This window comes from Pteronotus mesoamericanus, unplaced genomic scaffold (genome assembly GCF_021234165.1).
Source record: "Pteronotus mesoamericanus isolate MK-2021 breed Mesoamerican mustached bat unplaced genomic scaffold, CSHL_Meso_final scaffold_85, whole genome shotgun sequence".
Taxonomy (NCBI): domain Eukaryota; kingdom Metazoa; phylum Chordata; class Mammalia; order Chiroptera; family Mormoopidae; genus Pteronotus; species Pteronotus mesoamericanus.
This window is the reverse complement of record NW_026555329.1, coordinates 79,420,006-79,441,165: the sequence shown is the minus strand read 5'-3', so window position 1 is coordinate 79,441,165 and position 21,160 is coordinate 79,420,006. Positions and strand designations below refer to the sequence as shown.

General features: G+C 59.8%; 1 protein-coding gene across 1 annotated transcript; it reads left to right on the top strand.

Annotated features, from left to right (window-relative positions):
- Window positions 1–19,357, top strand: ZNF282 (zinc finger protein 282). The gene is made up of 8 exons (XM_054564515.1): window positions 1–229; window positions 2,422–2,841; window positions 9,082–9,208; window positions 9,752–9,871; window positions 12,252–12,371; window positions 14,136–14,249; window positions 15,365–15,478; window positions 18,078–19,357. Exons 1-8 carry the CDS (start codon window positions 65–67, stop codon window positions 18,842–18,844), a joined length of 1,947 nt encoding a protein of 648 aa, XP_054420490.1. The 5' UTR covers window positions 1–64; the 3' UTR covers window positions 18,845–19,357.
- The last annotated feature ends 1,803 nt before the right edge of the window (window positions 19,358–21,160 follow it).

The following is a 21,160-nucleotide window of genomic DNA, read 5'->3' as shown; positions in this document are numbered from 1 at the left end:
GAAGGCGCCTGGAAACCGTTCTTCTTCTCCGTGGCCGGCCCGAGCGGGGAACAGCACTCCCAGGATGCAGTTTGTGTCAACACGGCCGCAGCCTCAGCAGCTGGGCATTCAGGGCCTGGGGTTGGACAGCGGGAGCTGGAGCTGGGCCCAGGCTCTGCCCCCGGAGGAGGTCTGCCACCAGGAGCCGGCGTTGCGCGGGGAAATGGCCGAGGGAATGCCGCCCATGCAGGTGGGTGCAGCCCCAGTCCAACGCCATGGCCGCGCCGCCCGGCCGTGGGGGCGGGGCTGCGGGGCTGCGGGCACCGAGGGCCCTGGGCGTGCGGGCGCAGGAGCGGAGGCCTCGGGCGGGTCGGAGCACGGGCGGGCTCGCCTGGCAGGCGGCCGCCGTGGGCCCCGCGGCAGGCCCGGCCCCGATCCTCGGTGCCCTGGCCGGCCCGGCCCGCGCGCCGCCCAGCCGCAGGCCCCCGAGGCCGCGTGCCGGCCGGGCCCAGTGCCGGTGCCTAGCAGAGGCCCCGCGGGGGCGAGGGACCAGAACGCGTGGTTCCCGCGACCTGGCGGAGCCGTAACCGCGTCTCCACCGCGGCCTGGCCTCGCCGCTGCAGGGCAGGAGGGTTGCCGGCAGCACCCGGGCCGCCTCCGCAGGTTTACACCGTAGCCACTTTGACGAAAGCTCTTTTACACGTATTTCCATCTTTCACCAAGTGTAAGGAGTAATCCACTTTTCCTTTGCACCGGGTGTGCCGGGGCCCCTGAGAGGTGACTTTGCCTTCTCTCCAGCGGTTGGCAAACTTGGCTGCACATTCTAATCACCTGAGTAACTCGCAAGACTCCTGCCGCCGGAGCCTCAGGCCAGGCCAGTTAAATCAGCGGCTCAGGGGTTGCGAGTGGGTATGGTCATTTCCTATAGCTCCACAAGGACCTCAGCGTGCAGCTGTGCCAGGAGCCAGCGCTCCAGAATCAGGTACCAAGGCTGTGGTCCTGGGAGAGGCCTTGGGCCTGGCCCCCAAAGCCCCCTGCGGATGGCCCAGTCGAGGCCAAGAGTTGTGTCTGGTCGCTCTTCAGCTTTAGGCCAGTGAACCTCAGAAAAGTTAGCTGGGCCTGGTGACTTCCTCAACTTCCACTGCCAGCTCTTGTCGCCTTGTGCAGGCCAGGCTGGACAGAAGCCGAAATGAGCCCATGCACATAGCTTTGATGAAAATGCTGTCACCTCTTCCTTAGCAGGGTGTGGGGCCCGGAGCCCCGGCCCCCTTTCTCCCGTGCCGGTGATTCCCCGGACGCGACGGGTGTTCCTCTGTGGCTGTCACAGCTGCTCTGAGTTAGGGCATTTGGCGTGCCTGCCCTGGGCCTGCCCAGGTCACCTCTAAGCAGCAGGTCTCCGCTTTGCCTGGCCCGAGGGCCTCTTCTGCAGCAACAGGGAGGACAGAAAATGACACCTCCTCCTGTCCCTGGCGGCAAGGAGAGGCTGTTACTGCACCTGCCATTGTCCACTAAGCCCTGGGTGCTGGTACCGTATGGGGCCGGTTCCCAGGTCACCAGCGAATGGTCACCGCCCTCACTTGGTCATAGGTCTCAGCTCTCTCCCTGCACCCGTGGGGCTTTGCCTACCAGGGTGAGGGCCTAGAGCTGGCGGGCACAACGAGGCGCCGGGCCATGGGGTACCCCTCCCCAGGAGACAGGGAGCTGGGAGGTCTTCTTTCCCATTTAGGGATGTGCCCTTCATCCCTCCTCAGGGAGTGACATTTTTTGGCAACCCTATTTTCATTTTGGAAATACGAATCAATAGATGTTTGTGGAAAGAAAGCTGCTCGCCTGCTGTCTCGCTTGGCCTCCCTAGTGTCCCCCTTGGCGCCGCCCTGCTGGGAAGCTGTCAGCTGCACTGACCTGAACTGTGTTTCTGGTGACCTGCCGCAGCCCCTAGAGCCGGCCCAGGTGGCAGTGAAGCGAGGGGCTATAGAGTGGCCAGCTGCTTCTCTGTGCCTCAGTTCATCATCTTTAGAGCAGACATAACCACTAGTGCCCTAAGTAGCTCCAAGTTTGCTGGGAAGATTGGGGTCTGGTGACTCCCGTGAAAATTCTTACTTTCAAACAGAAAGCACTAGGCCACTCTAAAGAGTTCATCGTTAAGTCTTGCTCTTGAGGAAAGTAGCTGCTGTATTCCAAGAAGGTCATGTGTGACATTTTAGGCCAAGGGTCAGGTGGGCGCACTAGCGAGAGCGGCCGACTCCAGCAGGCAGGAAGTGGGAAGGCTGGGGGCTGCTTGAGCTGTTGCAGGGGACACGGTCGTGCGCACCGTAGCCTGAGGGGTGGGGGCTTGGCCGAAGAAAGAGAATCTGTGGCATTTAATTAGTTGTGCTCTTAGGCCACTGTCCCCCCTCACACAGGATCTCATCCCAGGCTGTCACTTTGTCCCTCTGCACCCAGGCTCAAGAATGGGACATGGACGCCCGGCGACCAATGCCTTTTCAGTTCCCGCCCTTCCCAGACAGGGCGCCCGTCTTCCCTGACCGCGTAATGAGAGAGCCCCAGCTGCCCACGGCGGAGATCTCGCTCTGGACCGTGGTGGCCGCCATCCAGGCGGTGGAGAGGAAGGTGGATGCCCAGGCCAGCCAGCTGCTCAATCTGGAGGGACGGACGGGGACGGCCGAGAAGAAGCTGGCCGACTGCGAGAAGACGGCCGTGGAGTTCGGGAACCACATGGAGAGCAAGTGGGCCGTGCTGGGGACCCTGCTGCAGGAGTACGGGCTGCTGCAGAGGCGCCTGGAGAACATGGAGAACCTGCTGCGGAACCGGAACTTCTGGGTCCTGCGCCTGCCCCCGGGCAGCAAGGGGGAGGTCCCCAAGGTATGTGGTGGTCCCCGGGGGCAGGGATGGAGGTGGGGACCAGCACAGGTGAACCCTTGATTTTATTTTGTCAGTCTTCCTCACAAACTTCTCTGGCTTCCTGTTGTTTAATTTAAAGTGTCTTCTTGGCCCTGACCGGTGTGGCTCAGTTGGTTGGAGCGTCATCCTGCGGAACGAAAGACCACCGGTTCAGTTCCCAGCCAGGGCACATGCGTGGGTTGTGGGTTCAGTCCCCTGTCAGGGTGCCTACGAGAGGCGGCTGATGGATGTCTCTCTCCCACATCAGGTCTGGAGCGTTCTCTCTCTGGGAGCCGGCCTCCACCCGGCCCCCACAGCATCTGCGCGTTTCTGTCTTTGAGCCTTTACCTCCCCGGAATGCCCAGGTGTCATGTTCGGGCTTCCACTTGGCACCAATAAGTGGCCGTTCGTCTTTGGTTATCTTTGTGTTTGCGTGTCTGGATGTGGCTGGAGGCAGACCCAAACCACGCTGCCCGGAACCCCTAGAAAGTCATGACCGCCCCACCCCCCAGCCCCTCCGCCGTCTCCCAGTGTGCACTTCAGAATTCGGGCTCCGGCTGCTGTTCCATCCGCAGTCCCCCAGCTCAGCAGCACGGCAGTCTGGGTCCATGACCCTGCTTTCCAGCCTGCCAAGAAAACAGAGTCACTCACAGGCGACATCCACGTGCACCCACGGCACTCGTCCATCCGTCCGCCTCGCGTGCTCTGCCTGTCCTGTTCCCACGGGCTCACTGTCCCCCGTCACTCCAGGAAGTCACTCCAGCACGTCCCCCTTCTCCTCTGCATCATCAGCTCTTCCCTGTCTACGGGGCCGGCCGGCCGTGCAGTAGCAAAGCCCCCAGCCCCTGCCGCTCCCTCCAGCTAGTGCCTCGATTCTCTGCTGCTCTGGAGCAGAGTCCAGTGACTCATCTGTCACTGTCTCCAGTTCTTGCTTCCCCATTTTTCTCTCCCTCCCTTTTTAATCTTTTTACTATAGAAAATTCAGACATACACCAAAGTAGACAGGAGAATGTAACAAACCCTCATGAGCTCATCGTGCAGCTTCAACAATGATCAACTCTTGGCCAGTCTTCTTGCATCTAAATCCCCACCCATGGCAAAATCTCAGACACTAATCATTTGCAAGTATTTCAGCATGTAGCTCTGAAAGGTAAAGACTCTCTTTTAAAAATAATAATTTCAGTATTATTACCACCACAGCAGAAGCCTAACCTCTTCAAATATCTGGTTGGCATCCACATTTCCAGTTCTTTCAAAAACATAATTTTTTTCTCTACGTGTGTGTTTGAATCAGAACTTAAGGTCTATCCACTGTGATTGCTTTGCCTCCTAAGTCCTTTTTTTACCCTGTAGGTTCCTTCTCCATCTCTTTAATTTTTCTTTGCAATTTATCTGTGGAAGGAACTGGCCCATCCTTCCTGTTGAGTTCCTTACCATCTGGATTCTACTGCCGCCGCCTCTGGGGTCTCATTTGGCATGTTCCTCTGTTCTCCATATTCCAGAAGCTGGCCGTTGGAGCATGCTCCTCGGCCCCCACCTGTGGGGCCATCTCTCTGTCCTTACGACATCCGTGGTATTAAAGCTGGTGGCCCTGTCTGCAGCATTTCATGGAGGTGACTGCGCCCTCCCTGAGACACCTGTCATGTGGCTTCCAGGCCACCGCTCTGGGCTCTTTCCCGACCTCACGAGCTGCTCCTTCTCTCTTTGTGGGCTTCCCCTGCCCTTCCCGACTTCTTACGCGTGGTGTGGGCCAGGCTCTGTCTGACCTTCCGCTCGCTCTCTGCTCCCTGCTGCATGACTTCATGAGCCTCAGGGCTGTGGGCGCAGCCTGGGTGCTGTCTGCGCCCGATCGCCATCTTTACCTCCCTGTCTCTCTCCCTGTGTCTTGCCCACACTCCCGTGAATGCCGGATTCACGCCCCGCATCTCCCATGGGTGTCAGTGAATATCTTAGACTTACCGTGGCCTGTCAGAGCCGATTCCCTGCTGACGCCTGTCCTGCGCGGAGTCATCCTCGTGTCTGGTGAAGACATGCCTTCCTGCCATTTGCTCAGGCCAGCACCTTGGGCTCACCTTCCTTCCTCTTTCCCACACCTACTTCCAAAATGTAGTAAATACCGTTGATTTTTCTTCAAAATAGCAGCCGGTGTCCGACCATTGCTGCCACCTCCACCGCCCCCACCACCGCCACCTCTCACCCGGTCATCGCCGTGCCTCCTGCCGGCTTTCCTGGTCTCTGTCCTTGTCCCCCACCCCATGAGCTCTATTCTCAGCAGAGCGGCCCAAGGAGCCTGTTAAAATACCGACAGTCGCGTTACCCCTCTGCTTGAAACCCTCCCACGGCTTCCCACGCAGCCCAGGGGTAGGCCGCGCTTTGCCGGTGGCCGTCCGCCTTTCGGGCCTCATCTCCACTCCCCCCCTTTGCCCGCCCCTCCCGGGCCCAGGGCCTCCTGCCACTGTGCCATGGCACCGCCCGTCCCCCTCAGGGGCCTCCCTCCACTGAAAGGCTCCATCCCTCCTGTGCCCCCACCGGGGCCTGCTCAGCCGTCACTGGGCCGGCGCGCCCTCCGGTGGCCGGGTCGGCGCCGCGGCCACGCAGCCCTCTCTGCGCCGCTCTCACGTTCTCCAAGCACTTACGCCATCACGCATCTGAAGTAGTCACTTCTGTTTTTGTCTTCTCGGTCGGTTTTCTCCAACCGCAGTGTGAGTTTGGCTGGGTCCGCTGCTGCGTCTCTGTGCCCATAAGAGGCCCCGGGCTCTGGTTGGTTTGCAGGACAGCCCGCGTGAGCACTCGCACTGCATCGGACCCCCGCAGTCCCTGGCGGCCCCCAGCTGTGTCTGCAGAGGCGGCCCCCGGTGGCTCTGCCACAGGCTTGTTTGTTAGAGGCTCACTGAGGCTGCACAGACCGGGCTGGAACGGTCTGGTGGGCCTGGTTCCTCCCGAAAACCGGCCCTGCCACCGCAGCGCGCAGAGCCTGGCTCCCAGGGTGGCTTTTATAGCGCTTGTCCCACACAGCCAGCGTCTCCACACGGCCCTTTCTCATGTCTGAGCTGCAAGTTCGCCTCAGTGCCCGGTTCCCCTGTGGCCCTGTTGTGTGTCCCGGGTGTGGGATTGAGCGTCAGGACCCTTGAGTCGACATGTGCCCTCACAGAATGGTGGAACGGGTGTGGGGTCCGGAACCAGTGGACTAGGGTGTGGGCCCTGGCTTTGCATGTACCGGTCAAGTGTGTTTTCCGCTGTCACTGAGCTGCCTCAGTTTCTCCCTTGAAGGAAGCGAAGTGTAAGTAAGTAGAACTTAGGACGTTCCCAGCTGGCCTCTCTGAGCGTCGATGTTCTCGCCGGGAAAATGAAGGCATGGAGTTGTGAGGATGCGTTGATTGTGCTGACGGGACAACGCAATGTATCAGTTACCTATGGTTGTGTAGCAAGTTATCCCCAAATGCAGCAGCCTAAAAAAATAATTATCTATCACCGTGCCCTGTCTGTGGGTGAGGAATTCAGGAGCCACTTAGCCGAGGGGTTGTGGCTCAGCATCTCACAAAGTTGCAGTCAAGCCATTGGGGCTCGTCACCTGAAGGCGTGGCCGATGCAGGGGGTCTGCCTCCGGCGAGACTGGCTCGCTTGGCCGAGGGCAGGAAGCCCACGTTCCTCCCCACGTGGGCCTCCCCCAGGGCTGCTCGGGCGCCCTCCCGCCATGGCCGCGGGCTTCCCGTCAGGAGTGAATTGAGGGGAGACCGGGACGGAAGCTGCGTGTGCCTGAGACCGAGTCTCAGAAGCCGCACATCCTCACTTCTTCATTTCTTAGAATCAAGTTACTACGTCCTGCCCACACTCGAGGGGAGAGAAGTGGGCTCTGCTTTTTAAAGACACTGTCGGAAGAATTTGTGGACATGTTTTCAACCCCCGCAACCATAGAGCACCATGCGAATGGAAGTTCTTGTCGCTGGCAGTAGTCCTAATTCATCGCGGACTCTTGGCCACGCTGGTCGCGTGCTCTTTGTCAGATTCAGGGAGGCTATCGGCTCTCAGATCCTCTGTGCCTCTTGATGCTGTGGGGTCTGCTCACGGGTTCACAGATGATTTGTGGGTGGTTTTTTCCTACCCAGCTAGACCGCAGGCTTGGGCCGCGTCTCAGGCTGCTGCCGTATCCTGGCACGGCAGCATTTTCAAAAGTGATGTCCCTTTCCAGCTGCGAGAGCGCGATCCCAGCGTGTCGGTCAGTCCGCAGAAACGGTGAAGTGAGGCGGAGGAGGGGGAGGTTGGAAAAGATAACAACCTTGGTTTGGGGCACATTTAGTTCGAGGTACTTAAAAGATGATTAAATGGGGCCACTCAGAAGGCTGTGGATCTGTGAGCTTTGAAGGGCGCCAGGCAAGCTGAAGAATGTCGTCTGCCAAGGGGAGAGGGAAGGAACTGGGTGGGGGCGGGGGGCCAAGGGCAGGACCTCGGGGCTGGGGGAGGAAGAGGAGGCTGTGCAGAAGACGTGAGTCGTGCGGGCAGGAGGTGGCAGGGTGTGGACAGCGAGCAGGAGAAAAGTCCCCCAGAGGGGGTGTGACCTTTCAAAGAGGCCAGCGAGGGGGAGGGTTGACAACAGTAGCCACCAGGACCTTCTGGGGTGTGGGCCGGAGAGCGAGGACTCTCAGACAGGCTTGAAGGGGCCAGAAGATGCGCGGGGCATGCGTCCCCAGTGAAGAGAGAATGTCGCGTTGGTTGAGGCGGCTGAATTGAGTGGGTTCACCTTGGGTTGGGGGGCCCTGGAGGGAAAGCCCAGAAGAAGGAGAGACTGAGGGTTGTTCGGGCTGTTTCCTGGGCTGGAGTGGAGGAGAGATGAGGGCACACAGCGAGGGGGTTGGCTCGGCAAGATGAAGGGCAAGGACGGGAGGGAGCTCGAGGACAGACGGGGAAGGCGGCTGGAGGAGGGTACGAAAGAAGGCTCCCAGGGCAGACGAGGAGGGGAGATGAGCGAGATCGGGAGAGGCGGCCGGAGGACCCCTGAGACAAGTGACAGAAATGGATGGTGGGTGCCACCCGCAGGATTTTGTGACTTTTATCAAGCAGCAGGGCAGTAAAGTGAAGAGCAGTCTGTAATAGTTCCCCAGGTCAGGGGTTCGCACCCAGGTCTGTGGGAGGGTCCGGGGAGCCCTCCCCCGGCACAGGTGTGCGCTGGGCGGGGCGCCCTCAGGGCTGCGAGCGCCTGGGCAAAGGTGGAGCTTTCCCCTTATGGAAGGGCGTGGCCCCCACCCCCTCCCCCACCGCCACACCGTCCACCAGTGGGCCTGACCCCCAGGGCCGGCTCTCTCAGGTGCGCACAGGTGCCACACGGCCCGCTGTGGCCTGCCTGTGCCGGTAGGAAGCTGATGGACTAGGATTGGGGCCCGGGAGAGAATCGAGGGGCTGGACTTCAGAGTGAGGGTAGAAGGCTGGTCCCCTGGGGATATGAAAGGGGTGGGGGGCGAGGCTCTGTGGTCAAAGGAGGGAAGTTCTGTTGTTAAAGTCATGGAAGTGAAACTATGCTGAACAGTTGGGTCGCAGGTGAGGCCCTGCTGGTGAGTGACAGACAAGGATCCCTGTCACAGCTTGAATAACAGATCAGGCTGCCTGGAATCCGGAGGGGCGGGCGCGGGGCGGCAGGTGACTCAGGCCTCCGCGGAACTTCCTAGCTTTGGCAGCCGGAGTTCCGCACACTCCACAAATGTCTGGACTTCAGGCTCTGGGCTTCCAGATGCTTGGGACACAGCAGCGACCAAGCAGATGGGGATCGCGGAGCTTCCACGCGTGCCTTTCAGTTTGACCCAGGTAGCAACAGAAATGCCCCTGCATACGTAGAGGTGACCTGACCAGAAATACAGGCTCCATGGCAGGGTTTTACTGTACTTGGCTCGCCGGTACGTACACAGCAGCTGCCATGCCCCAGTCACCCGGGCGGGCGCGCTGACTCCAGTTCTGCTTGGGTCCCAGTCACCTAGAAGTGAAACCACAAAGGATACGGTAAAGGCTTGAACGGGGCGGGGGCGAGGGGGTGGTGGAGAGGCAGTGATTTTTGTTCTGGAAGCAGGAGGAGGTCAGGAATGGAGTGACTGACACACTGAAATGGGCCGGACTGGGCGGGGAGGCCGGGGAGCCCTGCAGCGCTAGCCAAGGCCGGTCCAGTGCGCCCCCCCTCCCCGGGGTCCGAGAAGGGGAGGCGGGGGCGGCGCCAGACTGAAACTCTCATTGGCGCAGGTTCCGGTGACTTTTGTCGACATCGCCGTTTACTTCTCTGAGGACGAGTGGAAGAACTTGGACGAATGGCAGAAGGAGCTTTACAACAACCTCGTGAAGGAGAACTACAAGACCCTCATGTCCCTGGGTGAGGCGGCCTCCCGCCCCTGTGGCCGCCAGTCCTGGGGGGAACGCGCGCTCAGCCCTCCTCCCCACCCTCCTTCCCACGCGCCACCTGGGCGGGCTGTGTCCTGTTTGTGGGCGCTCGAGAAACAATTTGCTTGTCATGCTAGGAAGATAGAATGGCCCCTAACAGGATGAAAATTAAAAAGCCAGGGACAGGGCCGATGACTGTGGACTCAAACATCACCGCTGTTTTGCAATACAATTAGCACCATCTGTACCTCACCACACGCCACCCCACCCCCTGCCCCCCGCAGCTGCGACAAGCCACAGTCAGCCTGCTGTTGGCTGTCCGACACCAGCTAGTTCCACACCAGAAACTGGGGAGTCTGCAGACTCGTTTTCAGGTTCCTCATACGAAATTACCTGCTCACATCGTAGCTGCCACCTAGAGGGACATTCGCGGTGGGGGGGCGTGGGGGGAGGGAGAGTTCTGCCGTCGCCCTGGATCGGGACGCTGTGGTCAGCTTCACTCAGTCCTGGCTTCCTTCTTTCCAACTCATTCCAGATTCAGAGGGTCCAGGGCCCAAGCCCGAGGCCCCGTCCCAGGCTGAGCCCAGGGAAGAGCCCTGCGTGTGGGAGCAGCGTGACCCAGAAGAGAGAGAAATCCTGATGGATCCAGACACAGGTGATGGCAGCTGAAAAGACCCTGCATCCAGGACAGGGTGGGAGAGGGGCCCCATCCCCCGCCTCTGTTCGACGGGCTTCTCTTGAGTGGCTTGTGGGGCCAGCTCTGCCACCATTGAAATTTGGCGGTCACTTGCAGGAAGAGATTTCAGGGCCCAAAAGCCCGCCCCGGCACTGGGTGAGAGCCGGGCAGCTCTGGGGGCCCAGGTCAGCTGGGGACAGACACGGGGACCGGGCTGGCTTGCGGCACCCTAGACCTGATGGTGACCTGCGGTGGGAGGCCCGAGACCTGGGAGCAGCCCCAGGGGAGGGCAGAAAGGGGTCTGCATGGGCGTCCCCTCCCGGAGTGTCACCGCGCTCTCACAGAGCCCCACGCCACAGGCAGACTTACCTGTCAAGCCCGTCCCCTCACTGGAGAAGGAATCTTCGGGCCTGAGGGAGCCAGCTCCCGAGGCACCGCACGGCCCGGCTTTCCCGGGGGTGGGGCCGGCTGCCAGCCCCGGCTCGGCCCACGAGGTCTGTCCTGGGGCCCGGCACTGCTGAGCAGTGTTAGATCCGAGACTGGTTTGAAATCTGGGGCTCGAACTGTGTTCTGTGCTTTATCACGTAACTCACTTGTCCCCTCCTGTGTTTGGCATTCTTGCCGTAAACATCTTTGCCGCAAGCGTTGCGCCGCACAATTGGCCGTAGGCAATTACACCAGGAGAGATCAAATAACTGGTGCACAGTTTGGTTTACATTTGGCAGATTTCACGTCTTCAAGCTGGTTGACGTTTTTCCGCAATGATGAGGTTCTTGTCGTTTTCATGGTATTAAAGTTTTTACATTTTTATTCACTGATTTACAAGCGAGAACGAGAGACATCGACGTGTTGTTCTCCTTAGTTACGCACTCCGTGGTCGCCTCTTGCATGTGTCCTGACCGGAGATCAAACCGACAGCCGAGGTGTTTGGGGATGACGCTCTAGCCAACTGAGCCACCCGGCCAGGGCGCGTGTCATTACATAAACCTTGGCCCTCAGAATGGTCTCTACACTGACAAGGAGACGTGGTGGCCTTGGAGACGGGATGGTAGGAACTACATATAAGTCCACATCTTGCTCTCTCCTGGAACGTGGCCACGAGAAAGTTTCTGCGGATCCTCCCTCCCTCCCCTCAGCTCTGAAAGGTTTCCACACTGTGCACTGTGCAAGACGGCCACTCATTCACAACAGCCTTCAAGAGCATGGAGTATTGATTCTTTAGCTGGAAACTGATAACCTCTCTTTAATGAGGGGGACCACATTGTAGCGAAAAGAAAACAGTGCAGTGCCAAAGGAGGAGACGCATCAAAAAGCCAAAAACAAAAACAAAAACAAAAACAAAAAAATGGGATGAGGTCCTGAACGAAAGCCTTCAAAGATGGTGTGTTTTCATTTTTGTCAAAAGCCTTTTTAGTTTTTCATGTCCCACTTTTGTTTTTTGTCATTGTTACCTTTTATGGCTGAAATTGCCTGGTGGCCTGTTCGCCGTGCAGGGAAAATACTTGTGGTAGAGATGCTTCCGGCAAAAATACCTGGGACCTGCCACCGCCTGAGTCAGTGGCTGAGGTCGCCTTTCTCATTGAAAGCATGGAGTTACCACCCCTCCCTGCGCCCACAGGACGGGGCCACCGTGCCCGTTTTGTGGGTGAGACGAGCAGCCCAAGCCAGAGAGTTCCAGGGGACTCCGCTGCAGGGCCAGGGGCAGCGTTCAAACCAGGACCGCGTCCTCCGGTTCCCCCTCCGCTCTCTCTCCCGCTTCCTGAGCTGTTGCCTCCTGCCAGGGCTGGTGCATCGCACCGCAGAACGGCACAGGAAGGAAATGCCCTCTTGTCACACAGCAGGGGCTACGCACTGGGAATGTCACAGTCTTTTCTGCGTCAGCATGCGTGCCGTGCGTCCTTAGGGGTGGTTGGGCTGTATCTCTTTGCTCAGTCTAACCTCTTGCTCATTTTATACGCGTGTGTGGGTGCGTGCATATGTCCATGTGAGTGTGTATGTCTGTGTTCTGTCTGGCCACCTCCTCCTGAACTGGGGTGACAAACAAGGACAAATGACTCCCACACAAAGTTCAGACTGGTCCTGATTAGCATCCAGCCCAACGTGAGGCTGTTTCTGGAACCTGCTCCTGGCCTTCCACGCCAGGTTGTGGTGCTTGGCCCACCCCATTTCCCTGAATGTCGATTGCTTCCCTGCTCCCAGGACCCTCTGTGTGTCGGGGACCCCGCCGTCACCCGCAGGAACCCGAGACCCTGGTGCTTCTCCCCGGCAAGGGCTGTCAGCCATGCTTCTGACCCCAAGAGCATCCAGGTGACAGTCATTCAGAAAAAAGACACCAAATGATGTGATCCTCTGTCCGCAGGAGCAGAGCCCCTGGTGCCCGCCCAGGACGCATCCTCGCAGGTGAAGCGGGAGGAAGCCCTGTGTGTCCGCGGTCAGCGGGGCCTGGAGGAGAGAGCCGTCCCCGCGGAGGCCATTACCGGTGAGCGAGCCGAGGAACCGCCCAGGCTGGGGAGGGCGAGCCGAGGTGCGGCAGGGTCTGCGGGTCCCGGCCTTGTCGGTCGTGTGTGCGAGGTGGGGGACCGAGCTGGAAATGGCCGTGGATCTGGGGCGGGCAGAGAGACAGGGTCTCCCCACGGGGCACTGGCGTGGCACACAGCACGGCGATTGGCCAGCACATCTGGGCTTAGTTCATTCGGTTCTCTCTGTTCTTTGTAATACCACTTTTTAACTCTTCCTTTGGACAGGCAGTACTAGGGCAGCACTTTTTGGGGCTCTGTGAGTGGGGACTGTATCGGTCCCTAAGACCTGCTCCTGGCCAGGAAGGGCATTCACTGTTTTATACGAGTTTTCACGGGCGGCGGCCTCTGGGCACCGGCCTGGGAAGTCTGGGGAGCCCCTCTGAGGTGGCATTGAGCGCGACTCTGCGCGAGAACTCTGTTAGAGCAGGTGCGTGTTGGCAGTCTCCAGAGAACCAACAGGGTGTGTATGCGTGAGCGTAGAGAGATTGATTGATTGGTCAATTGACTGATCTTGAAGGCCTTGGCTTCCATGACTGTGAAGTCTAGCACATGTAGAATCTGCAGCGTTGGCCAACAGGCTGGAGACCTGGTCTCCTGGCATCTAGAAGGGCCTCTTCCTCAGGGGAGACCAGCATTTTCTTGAAGGCCTTCAACTGATTCGACAAGGCCCACCCTCATTATAGAGGGTCATCTGCCTGACCCCAAACCTGCTGAGTTCAGTGTGAATCTCATTGTTAAAAAACACCTTCACCGCCACCTCTAGAATAAGGTTTGGCCAAAGGTCTGGATGCGGTGGCCCAGTCAAGTGTACCCACCAAATCCGCCATTGGCAGATAGGTTAACATATGGTGGCTCTTTATTTATCCACAGGTTGGGGCCCCACCAGCCCCGCTGGCCTGAGTCAGGGCCTCACAGCCGTAGGTCCGTGAGCCAGCGGCTGAGGGAGGGAGCCCTTGCGGTGTGGTCCTCCAGGGTGTTAGGGCTTTGCTCTCTTCAAAGAGATCTTTCGGAGACGAGACGGCCGCGAAGGACAAACGCGGTTTAATGGCCTCTGCAGAAGAAAGATGTAGAATACGTCTTTGTAGAAAAATCCCGTGAAAATAGTTAAGATAAAAGGCTTCCTGTCCCGACCGGTGTGGCTCAGTGGGCCGGGTATCGGCCCACAAAGCAAAGGGTGGCTGGTTCAATGCCCAGTCGGGGCACATGCCTGGGTTGTGGGTTCGGTGTGCGTTCAAGAGGCAACCCATCGATATTTCTCTCCCTCTCTCTTCCCTCCCTTCCCCGCTCTTTAAAAATACAGTTTTTAAAAAAAATCTTTAAAAAAAAAAAAAAAGCTTCCCAGAAGGGGTCATTTTCCTCGAAAACCCCCACATGAGGATGGAATACCTGTTTCCTTGGAGGGTGCTCAGTGCTCAGTACTTGGCGCTTAGTACCCTGCACTCAGTCACAAGCCTCCTCTAAGGAGGTAAGTTCCCAAAGCGCAAAAGGGCTCTTTCTCGAAGTAACTGTCGCGTCACTCCCCAGTAGTATCCACTTATTTGAAGCAAAAGCTCCGTTAGTTGAGGCCAAGCTGACTTCACCCTTTAATTAATGAGCATAAGTTAATTCTGCCCAATTTGCAGGGAAAAGACACAACTGCATGAGGTGAGAGAGTCCCTCGAAGCGCAGACTTGCGGGCATTTTCGTGTCCCCTGACACCTTTGCTGGTGTGTCCCCCCATGCAGACTCGCCAGCCTCCGCCCAGGACCTCCTGTCCCGGATCAAGCAGGAGGAGCACACGTGTGTGTGGGATCAGCAGGACCTGGCCGAGAGGGATATCCCGACGGACCCCAGTTCAGGTGAGCAGGGAGCTCCGACGGAGGGCAGGGCAAGCCGCCCCCGCCCCCCGCCCCCCGACTTTGTGACTGCGGCAAGCCCAGCCGCGTCCCTGCAGGGCCAAGCCAGTGGGGGCGGCGGCATCGCAACTTCCTACAGCTTTAGAGTGTAACTTAACAAAGTGGAGGGGGTTTTCTAAAGGAGTCAACAGGCGATAATTAATTGCATCAATGTATCTAACACTAAAAGAACCTCAGCACTGATTTTTAAATAATAAATGTAACCGAAAAGGCTTTTTAAAATTGTATACATTTCTCTAAATACGTATTTACATTTTCTGGAGTTTCTCTTGAGTGAACATTAAGTTAGACGACTCCCAGGGAAACTCCTGGGGAAGGCCCAGTGTAAAGGGAAACGTAAAAGCCTAATAGAGATGCTACCCCACGACCCCACCCCCGGGCCTCTGTGTGTGTGTGTGTGTGTGTTCACACAGCTTGCAGACCTGGAGGACTCCAGTGTCACCTCACTCTGTAGCTGTGACCCCGAAGTCTGATCCTGCCCCCGCCCCCACCCCCGCCATCCCAGGAAGAGGCTATCAGACATAAAGTCTAGGCTTCCTTTATGTTGTCAGCGCAGCCGCTTTACAACGGGGAGGTTGGGAGGCTCCAGGGCAGGAAGGAAAGCCAAGCTTCCGGGTGGAGAGCAGTTCTTACACTGACCCGTGCTCACTGCCCGCGCCATCGCTGGTTTTGCAGTCCCACCTCTCCTCCCCGGGTCCTGTGGGCCGTCCCAGACCAGGCTGCCCTCTGGCTTGTCCTGGACCTGCCGGCCGCCCCGAGGCGCAGGAGATACAGATAGAGTCAGGAGACCTGGGTTCTACTCCTGGCTCTGCCGCCACACTGACTGTGGGACAAGCCTCCTCCTCCCTGACTACCCGGCAGTGGAGGGAGCACACGCGATGTCCTGTATGTGAAGGCACGCGAGGAGGGGGGGCACCGGTAAATGAAACACGGATACCACAGCCCCCACGTGCCCCGCAAGCTGGGGCAGCAGCCCGAGCGTGGGGTGGTTGTCGAACCTTTGATGGGATCCTCAGCGGGAACAAACAGCTTCTAAGATGCCTTCTTTCCGCGAACAGAGTCTCTGATCTCAGCACATGACATCTTGTCGTGGATCAAGCAGGAGGAGCAGCCGTACCCGTGGGGCCCACGCGACTCCATGGAAGGAGAGCTCGGATTAGACTCTGGCCCCAGTGAGTGCTGCGTGCGGTGCCCCCAGGGCCTGGGTGTCTGTCCAGAGGGAGGGCTGCTCCCCCAGGCTGCCCCCTGATTGGACGACATTCTCTGGCGGCGGCTTTTCCACGGTCTGTCCCCGAGAGCCCTCCCGTGTTGGGAGGAAGGCCCCTGCGTTCGGGTCCTAGGGCTTTCTTAACAAAGCCCCCCAGGCTGGGTGGCTTGAAAGAATGGAAATGCCTTGTCTCAGGGCTTGGGAGGCGAGGCCTGGAGGCAGGTGGCCAGCAGGGCCACACTGTCTCCAAAAGCTACAGGGAGCCCTTCCTTGCACCTTCCCAGCTTCTGGCGTTTGTTGGCAATCTTTAGTGTCCTCAGCTTACAGGTGTGTCACCTCAGTCCTCCATCTTCATACGGTGTCTGAGTCTTCACCAGGCCGTCTTCTTATGAGGACACAGTCATATGGGATCAGGGGCCACCCTGCTCCAATGTGACCTCATGTTAACTAATTCCGTTTGCAAGAACCCTGTGTCCAAATAAGGTCGCATTCTGAGGTCCTGGGTACTCAGATTTCCACATCGTTCCGGGTGCAACTTAGCCCGTGGCAGCGGGGAGAGGAGTGTGGGCTGGGGCAGAGCTGAGCCCGTGTGGCCTGAGCAGGGGCCAATGGCCCACATCCAGAAAGCGCTGGCCGGAGCCAGCCCTGGGCTGACACCCCGGTGTCACTGGCAAAGATCCTGCAGCTCCAGTGGAGACAAGGGATTTTCCCCCGCAACGGGTTTCTTACCGAATGTCTCACCCAGCTTGGGTCTACGGGGTGTTTTTTCAAGGTCATTGGCCAGGGACCTTAGGCATATGTTCACGGATATTTAACACTCTCAGCATCAGGCTAGCGTTCCCTGCCGGAACCAGTGCCATCGCCCTCGGAACAGCTGACTTCGTGTCTTCCGGTTGATCAGAGTGTTGAACCCATAACCCTGACACCCTCCCAGAGTTTAAAATCCACGTCAGAGTGGAGGACACAGGTCATTTCTGATCTGAAAGGCCATTTCAAACCCAGGTCCTCCCACCCTGCTCTTTGTGACAAGCCGTCTCCAGCGTCCTTGGCTGCCTGAGGGCCATCGCAGCATTGGGGGCCCCCGGGCAGGCAGAGCGGAGGACAGAGGTCTGGGGGGCTTCCCGTGAGTGACCGCGGCTCCGACCGCAGAGCTTAGGGGAGCCAGGAAGGGAGAAGAGGAGACTCCAGGGGACCGGTGCTCACACCGCGTTGGCAGAGCCTTCGGACTGCTCTGGGTCGGATTTCGGGGAAACGGCCCCTGAGATGGAGGTTTAAGTGGGAGCATTTTGGGGGGGTCGTCTGGGGAAGAGGCCCCCGCAGAAGAGTGAGGGGAGCAGACGGGGAGAGGGAGCCGCGAGGCCAGGGCCATGCCCGGGTCGGGAGCCGCTGTCCCGGTCGTGGGGACAGGCCCGAGCAGTGCCTCGCCCCGGCCCGGCCAGTGTCGTATGGAGACAGTTCTTTGCTGGGCAATTGTGATTGGGCCAGAGAGGGGCAGGCTGGGCCAGTCCATTAGGGGGTGACATAGAAGGAGCACAGCCTCCGTCAGACGCTAGCGAGCATGGGGGTTGGGTGGGGGTGTGGCAGGCGGGCCGACAGGTGTCCTCCAGGGAGCCGATGGGCCCCGGCAGGGGCAGAGACGGATGCCCACAAGAGGCGGGGGACAGGGTGCAAGCTTCGCCTTCTTTACTACCCTTCCATCGGCTGCCCCTAGGTGGAGGAGGGCGTCCTCCCGGGGAAAGGGCTGCCGGCCGTCCTTCAGGGAGGTGACGGAAGGTAGAGGGAGGGGAAGGCTCCTCAATACAGTCAGCAAACGAGCAGTTCCTCAGTCACGGCCTGGGCCTGGGTCGCTGATCTGATGCTCAGAGCCCGGACTTTGGGCCCCACTAATCCCCAAGGTTATCGGAGGCCTGGGGACTTGGCCTGGAGACAGGGGCTCCAGGGGCAGGGGGAGGGGGGTGCAAAGAAAAAGGCCCCGTTGCAGGAGCAGGAACAGGCCCCCAGGGAGGCCGGCTGGACAGCCGCTTCCACACTCGGGCTCTGAGCGCCAGGGCGCAGGCGGGGTCAGGCCTCCTGGGGGAAGGGGCCCTGGGTGCGGTGCTGGCGCCCGGCGCCACCTCTGTTGCCTCCTCACAGGCTGGTGACCGGGTAAGTGCTGGCTGATTCCCTCCAGCTGGGAGGTCTCCTTCGGTAAATTAGCCTCGAACAGCAGAACGCAGTTAAGTCTGTCGCATTATTTGCAGGTAGTTCTGCCTGGGATGGTGACTTCCACGTAGAGCCCCCACCCCGCCTGCCCTCGGCATTCTGGATGTTTCCCCGCCCTCCCAGCTGGCGGCTTGGGGCAGGTCAGAGGGTCGGGGGCATTGCCTACAGGCATGTGGAAAATGACCCTTCGCCTTGTTCAGTCTCCTCATTTTTTTTTAGAGGAAACTGAGGCCCAAATCGCCTGTGACTCGCACGAAGCCAGAGAAAATCAGTGAAGGACCTGGGCCCCCTCGCAGGGGCCGTGCGGGGTCCTGGGCAGAGCGCTGTCAGAGTGTCATTTCTCCGTGTCTCTTCCTCCCTAGGTGACAGCCTGTTGCTGGTGAAGAACCCGGCCCCGGCCCCGCCGCCGCAGCCCGCCCCGCCGAGCCTGCCCGCCGCCCCGGCGCCCGAGAGCACGGGCGGGCCCCCAAGCCGGGGCGCGGCCGGGCTGCTGGACGACGGCTTCCCGGCGGCGCTGGCCGGGGAGCGCGGCGCAGCGAACAGCGGGGCGCAGGCGGGCGGCGGGGGCGCAGGCGGGGGCCCGGAGGGGGGCGGGGGCTGCGGCAGCTGCTGCCCGGGGGGCGGGCTGCGGCGGGGCCTCCTGCACGGCGCGCGCAGCAAGCCCTACTCTTGCCCCGAGTGCGGCAAGTGCTTCGGCGTGCGCAAGAGCCTCATCATCCACCACCGCAGCCACACCAAGGAGCGGCCCTACGAGTGCGCCGAGTGCGAGAAGAGCTTCAACTGCCACTCGGGCCTCATCCGGCACCAGATGACGCACCGCGGCGAGCGGCCCTACAAGTGCTCCGAGTGCGAGAAGACCTACAGCCGCAAGGAGCACCTGCAGAACCACCAGCGGCTGCACACGGGCGAGCGGCCCTTCCAGTGCGCACTGTGCGGCAAGAGCTTCATCCGCAAGCAGAACCTGCTGAAGCACCAGCGCATCCACACGGGCGAGCGGCCCTACACGTGCGGCGAGTGCGGCAAGAGCTTCCGCTACAAGGAGTCGCTCAAGGACCACCTGCGCGTGCACAGCGGAGGCCCGGGCCTCGGGGCCCCGCGGCCCCTGCAGGCGCCGCCTGAGCGAGACTAGGGCTGGGCTGGGGGAGGGAGGGCCCTGCGGCAGGAGCGGGGGTGCGGCGGGCCTGGGGGCGGCCTGACGACCCTCGATCCTGCCCTGGCTCCCGGGGCGCCTTCCCTCCCTCCGCCCGCCACCTGCTGGAAATCGGGAATAGGAATTGCACTCTAAACAGGGTCCCCGGTGGTTGGTTGGGCAGGGGTCCCCCAGACCTGGACGGACAGCCCAGCTCACCTCATCGAGTGGACCAAGGGGCCGGCTGAGCGGCTTCCCGCAGGGAGGGGGCCAGAGGACAGTAAGGAGAGGCTTTGGGCACCCCCCTCAGACACCTGGAGTGCCCATTGGGCCACCAGGGTCACAGATTGTGATCGAGGGAAGCAACCGGGGATTCTCGGGAGCCTGAGATCAGGCAGCCAGGTCCTAAGGTCGAGAGGCGGCTAAAGGAACAAAGGCATGACCGCGCAGAGGGATGCGCTAAGTAAGGGATACCACCTCTACGGCGACAACACTGCCTCGCGTTTCAATAGCGCTTTGTACTTTTTTAAACGTGTTTTCTATCCGTTATCTCTCTTCACCCTTAGCCTATCCCTCTGCAGTGGGTGGGGGTAGGGGTTGCCTGACCCGGTAACCCAGGAGAGGAGGTGCAGATCGGATGGCTTAGCCCAGGTCACACGGGAAGAGCGCGGCGGAGCTGGGACCAGGGCTCCGGACCCGGCGCAGTGGCCCCCCCCTGTACACACACCGCCTACCTCCGAGGTTCCAGAGGCAGACCTCCCTGGCCTGGCCTCGCCTGGTCTCTCTCCCTTGCCCCTGACCCGCCAAAAATTATCAGAAGCAACCGGGGGCCACTCGCGGGGTACCTGGGAATGGGGAATGGTCGGCTACCGCGTGCCCCGCGTGGTGCTTCTGAAAGGCTCTTCCTATGAAAGACCTTCTTGGGCCCCGCGCCCCCGCCTGCCACCTCCAAGTCCCTCAATATGGTGCAGCCCATGCTGTCACTGCACAGTAGTGGCCGGGCCCTCCGGAGGCGCCGGCGCCCTGGGTCAGGCCTCACCCTGGTGACTTACTCCAGTTTCCCCAGGGCAAAGGGGTGAGCGCGCGGCTCCGGCCGCAGGGGCCTCCCTGGCGGAAGCGAGTCTCCTCCCAGGAGGGCCAGCGCGTGGGTGCTAGAGGCCCAGCGCCTCCGTCTCTGCCCTGCCCTGAGCCGTCCCACCGGTGCTACCTGTTCACGGCCCGTGCTCCCGGACACGGACTCCGACTCTGCTCAGACCCCGCAGGCGCCTCGGGAGGCGCCCAAAGGACTCCCTCGCGTTGGTGCAATGCTCCACGGTCCTGAGGGGCCGCAGTCTCCATTTCTGCGTCTTGCATGGCCAGGCACCGGGGTGGGGTGGCATGCCCCAGGACCCTCGTTTGTGTCGAGAATGACTTTTCCCGCTCCGCCCATCCAGCCCACTTCTCCCCGGCCGCGGGCACAGTGGGCAGCCGGCCCCCCCGGCACCCATTTGTGAGCGCTCTGCTTCCTCCCTCGTCTGCGCAGCTTGGCTTTCCTCAGACCCCTTTTCGCCATGCAAAGGGAATTCTTGAAATTAAATAAAAGGTGTCCAGATTGCAGACTGCATGTTGGCAAGACCGAGGGGGCTGCAGCCTGGCTTCGTACAGGAAGGCCTCCACGGGACTAGAATCCAACACCCTGGGATTTTTAATTTTTTCCCCTTCATTCTTTTTGAAGGAGGCAAGTCTTAAGAAAACGAGTTGAGAAATTAAAACATAGACAAGCTCAATGGAGTTTCATTAGTGCAGAAGGGACCCTCCAGTCCAGTGCTCTTTTCAGTGGGAAGGGGTCAGTGCTTCGCTTTTCAAAGGCATATGCAGAGAATCGAACATCCTAATCTAAATTATGGAAAATAAGACCAACAGTTTTGTTTGTTTGTTCTCGGCTGTTCAGAGTATAAAGATGGAGCGGGGAGAAATCCCTGAGACATGGGTTTGAAACATTTGAGCACCTAGTTAAAGTGTATATTCTGCCCTCACCGGAGCTGATTCCCAAAGAGGCTTAGTGACTGAGTGAGCAAGAGGCCGATACTAAGTAGCTGGTTCCTGCCTCCTAGTCTGGTGGATCCCAGGGCCCCAAGCGCCCCTCGGCTGCACCAGGAGTCGCCCCAGCCTCCCGCTGGCCCCAGGAAAGTCCTAGAGTGATCTCTGCCCCGGAACTGATCCAAGGTGACGCTACCGAAGGGGCCTCATGGGGTAGCAAGGACCTGGAGTGCGGACCCTGCACTCTGCTTTCTGAAGGGCCTGCTCTGGGGTGGTGGATTTTTTTCCTCCTCCTAA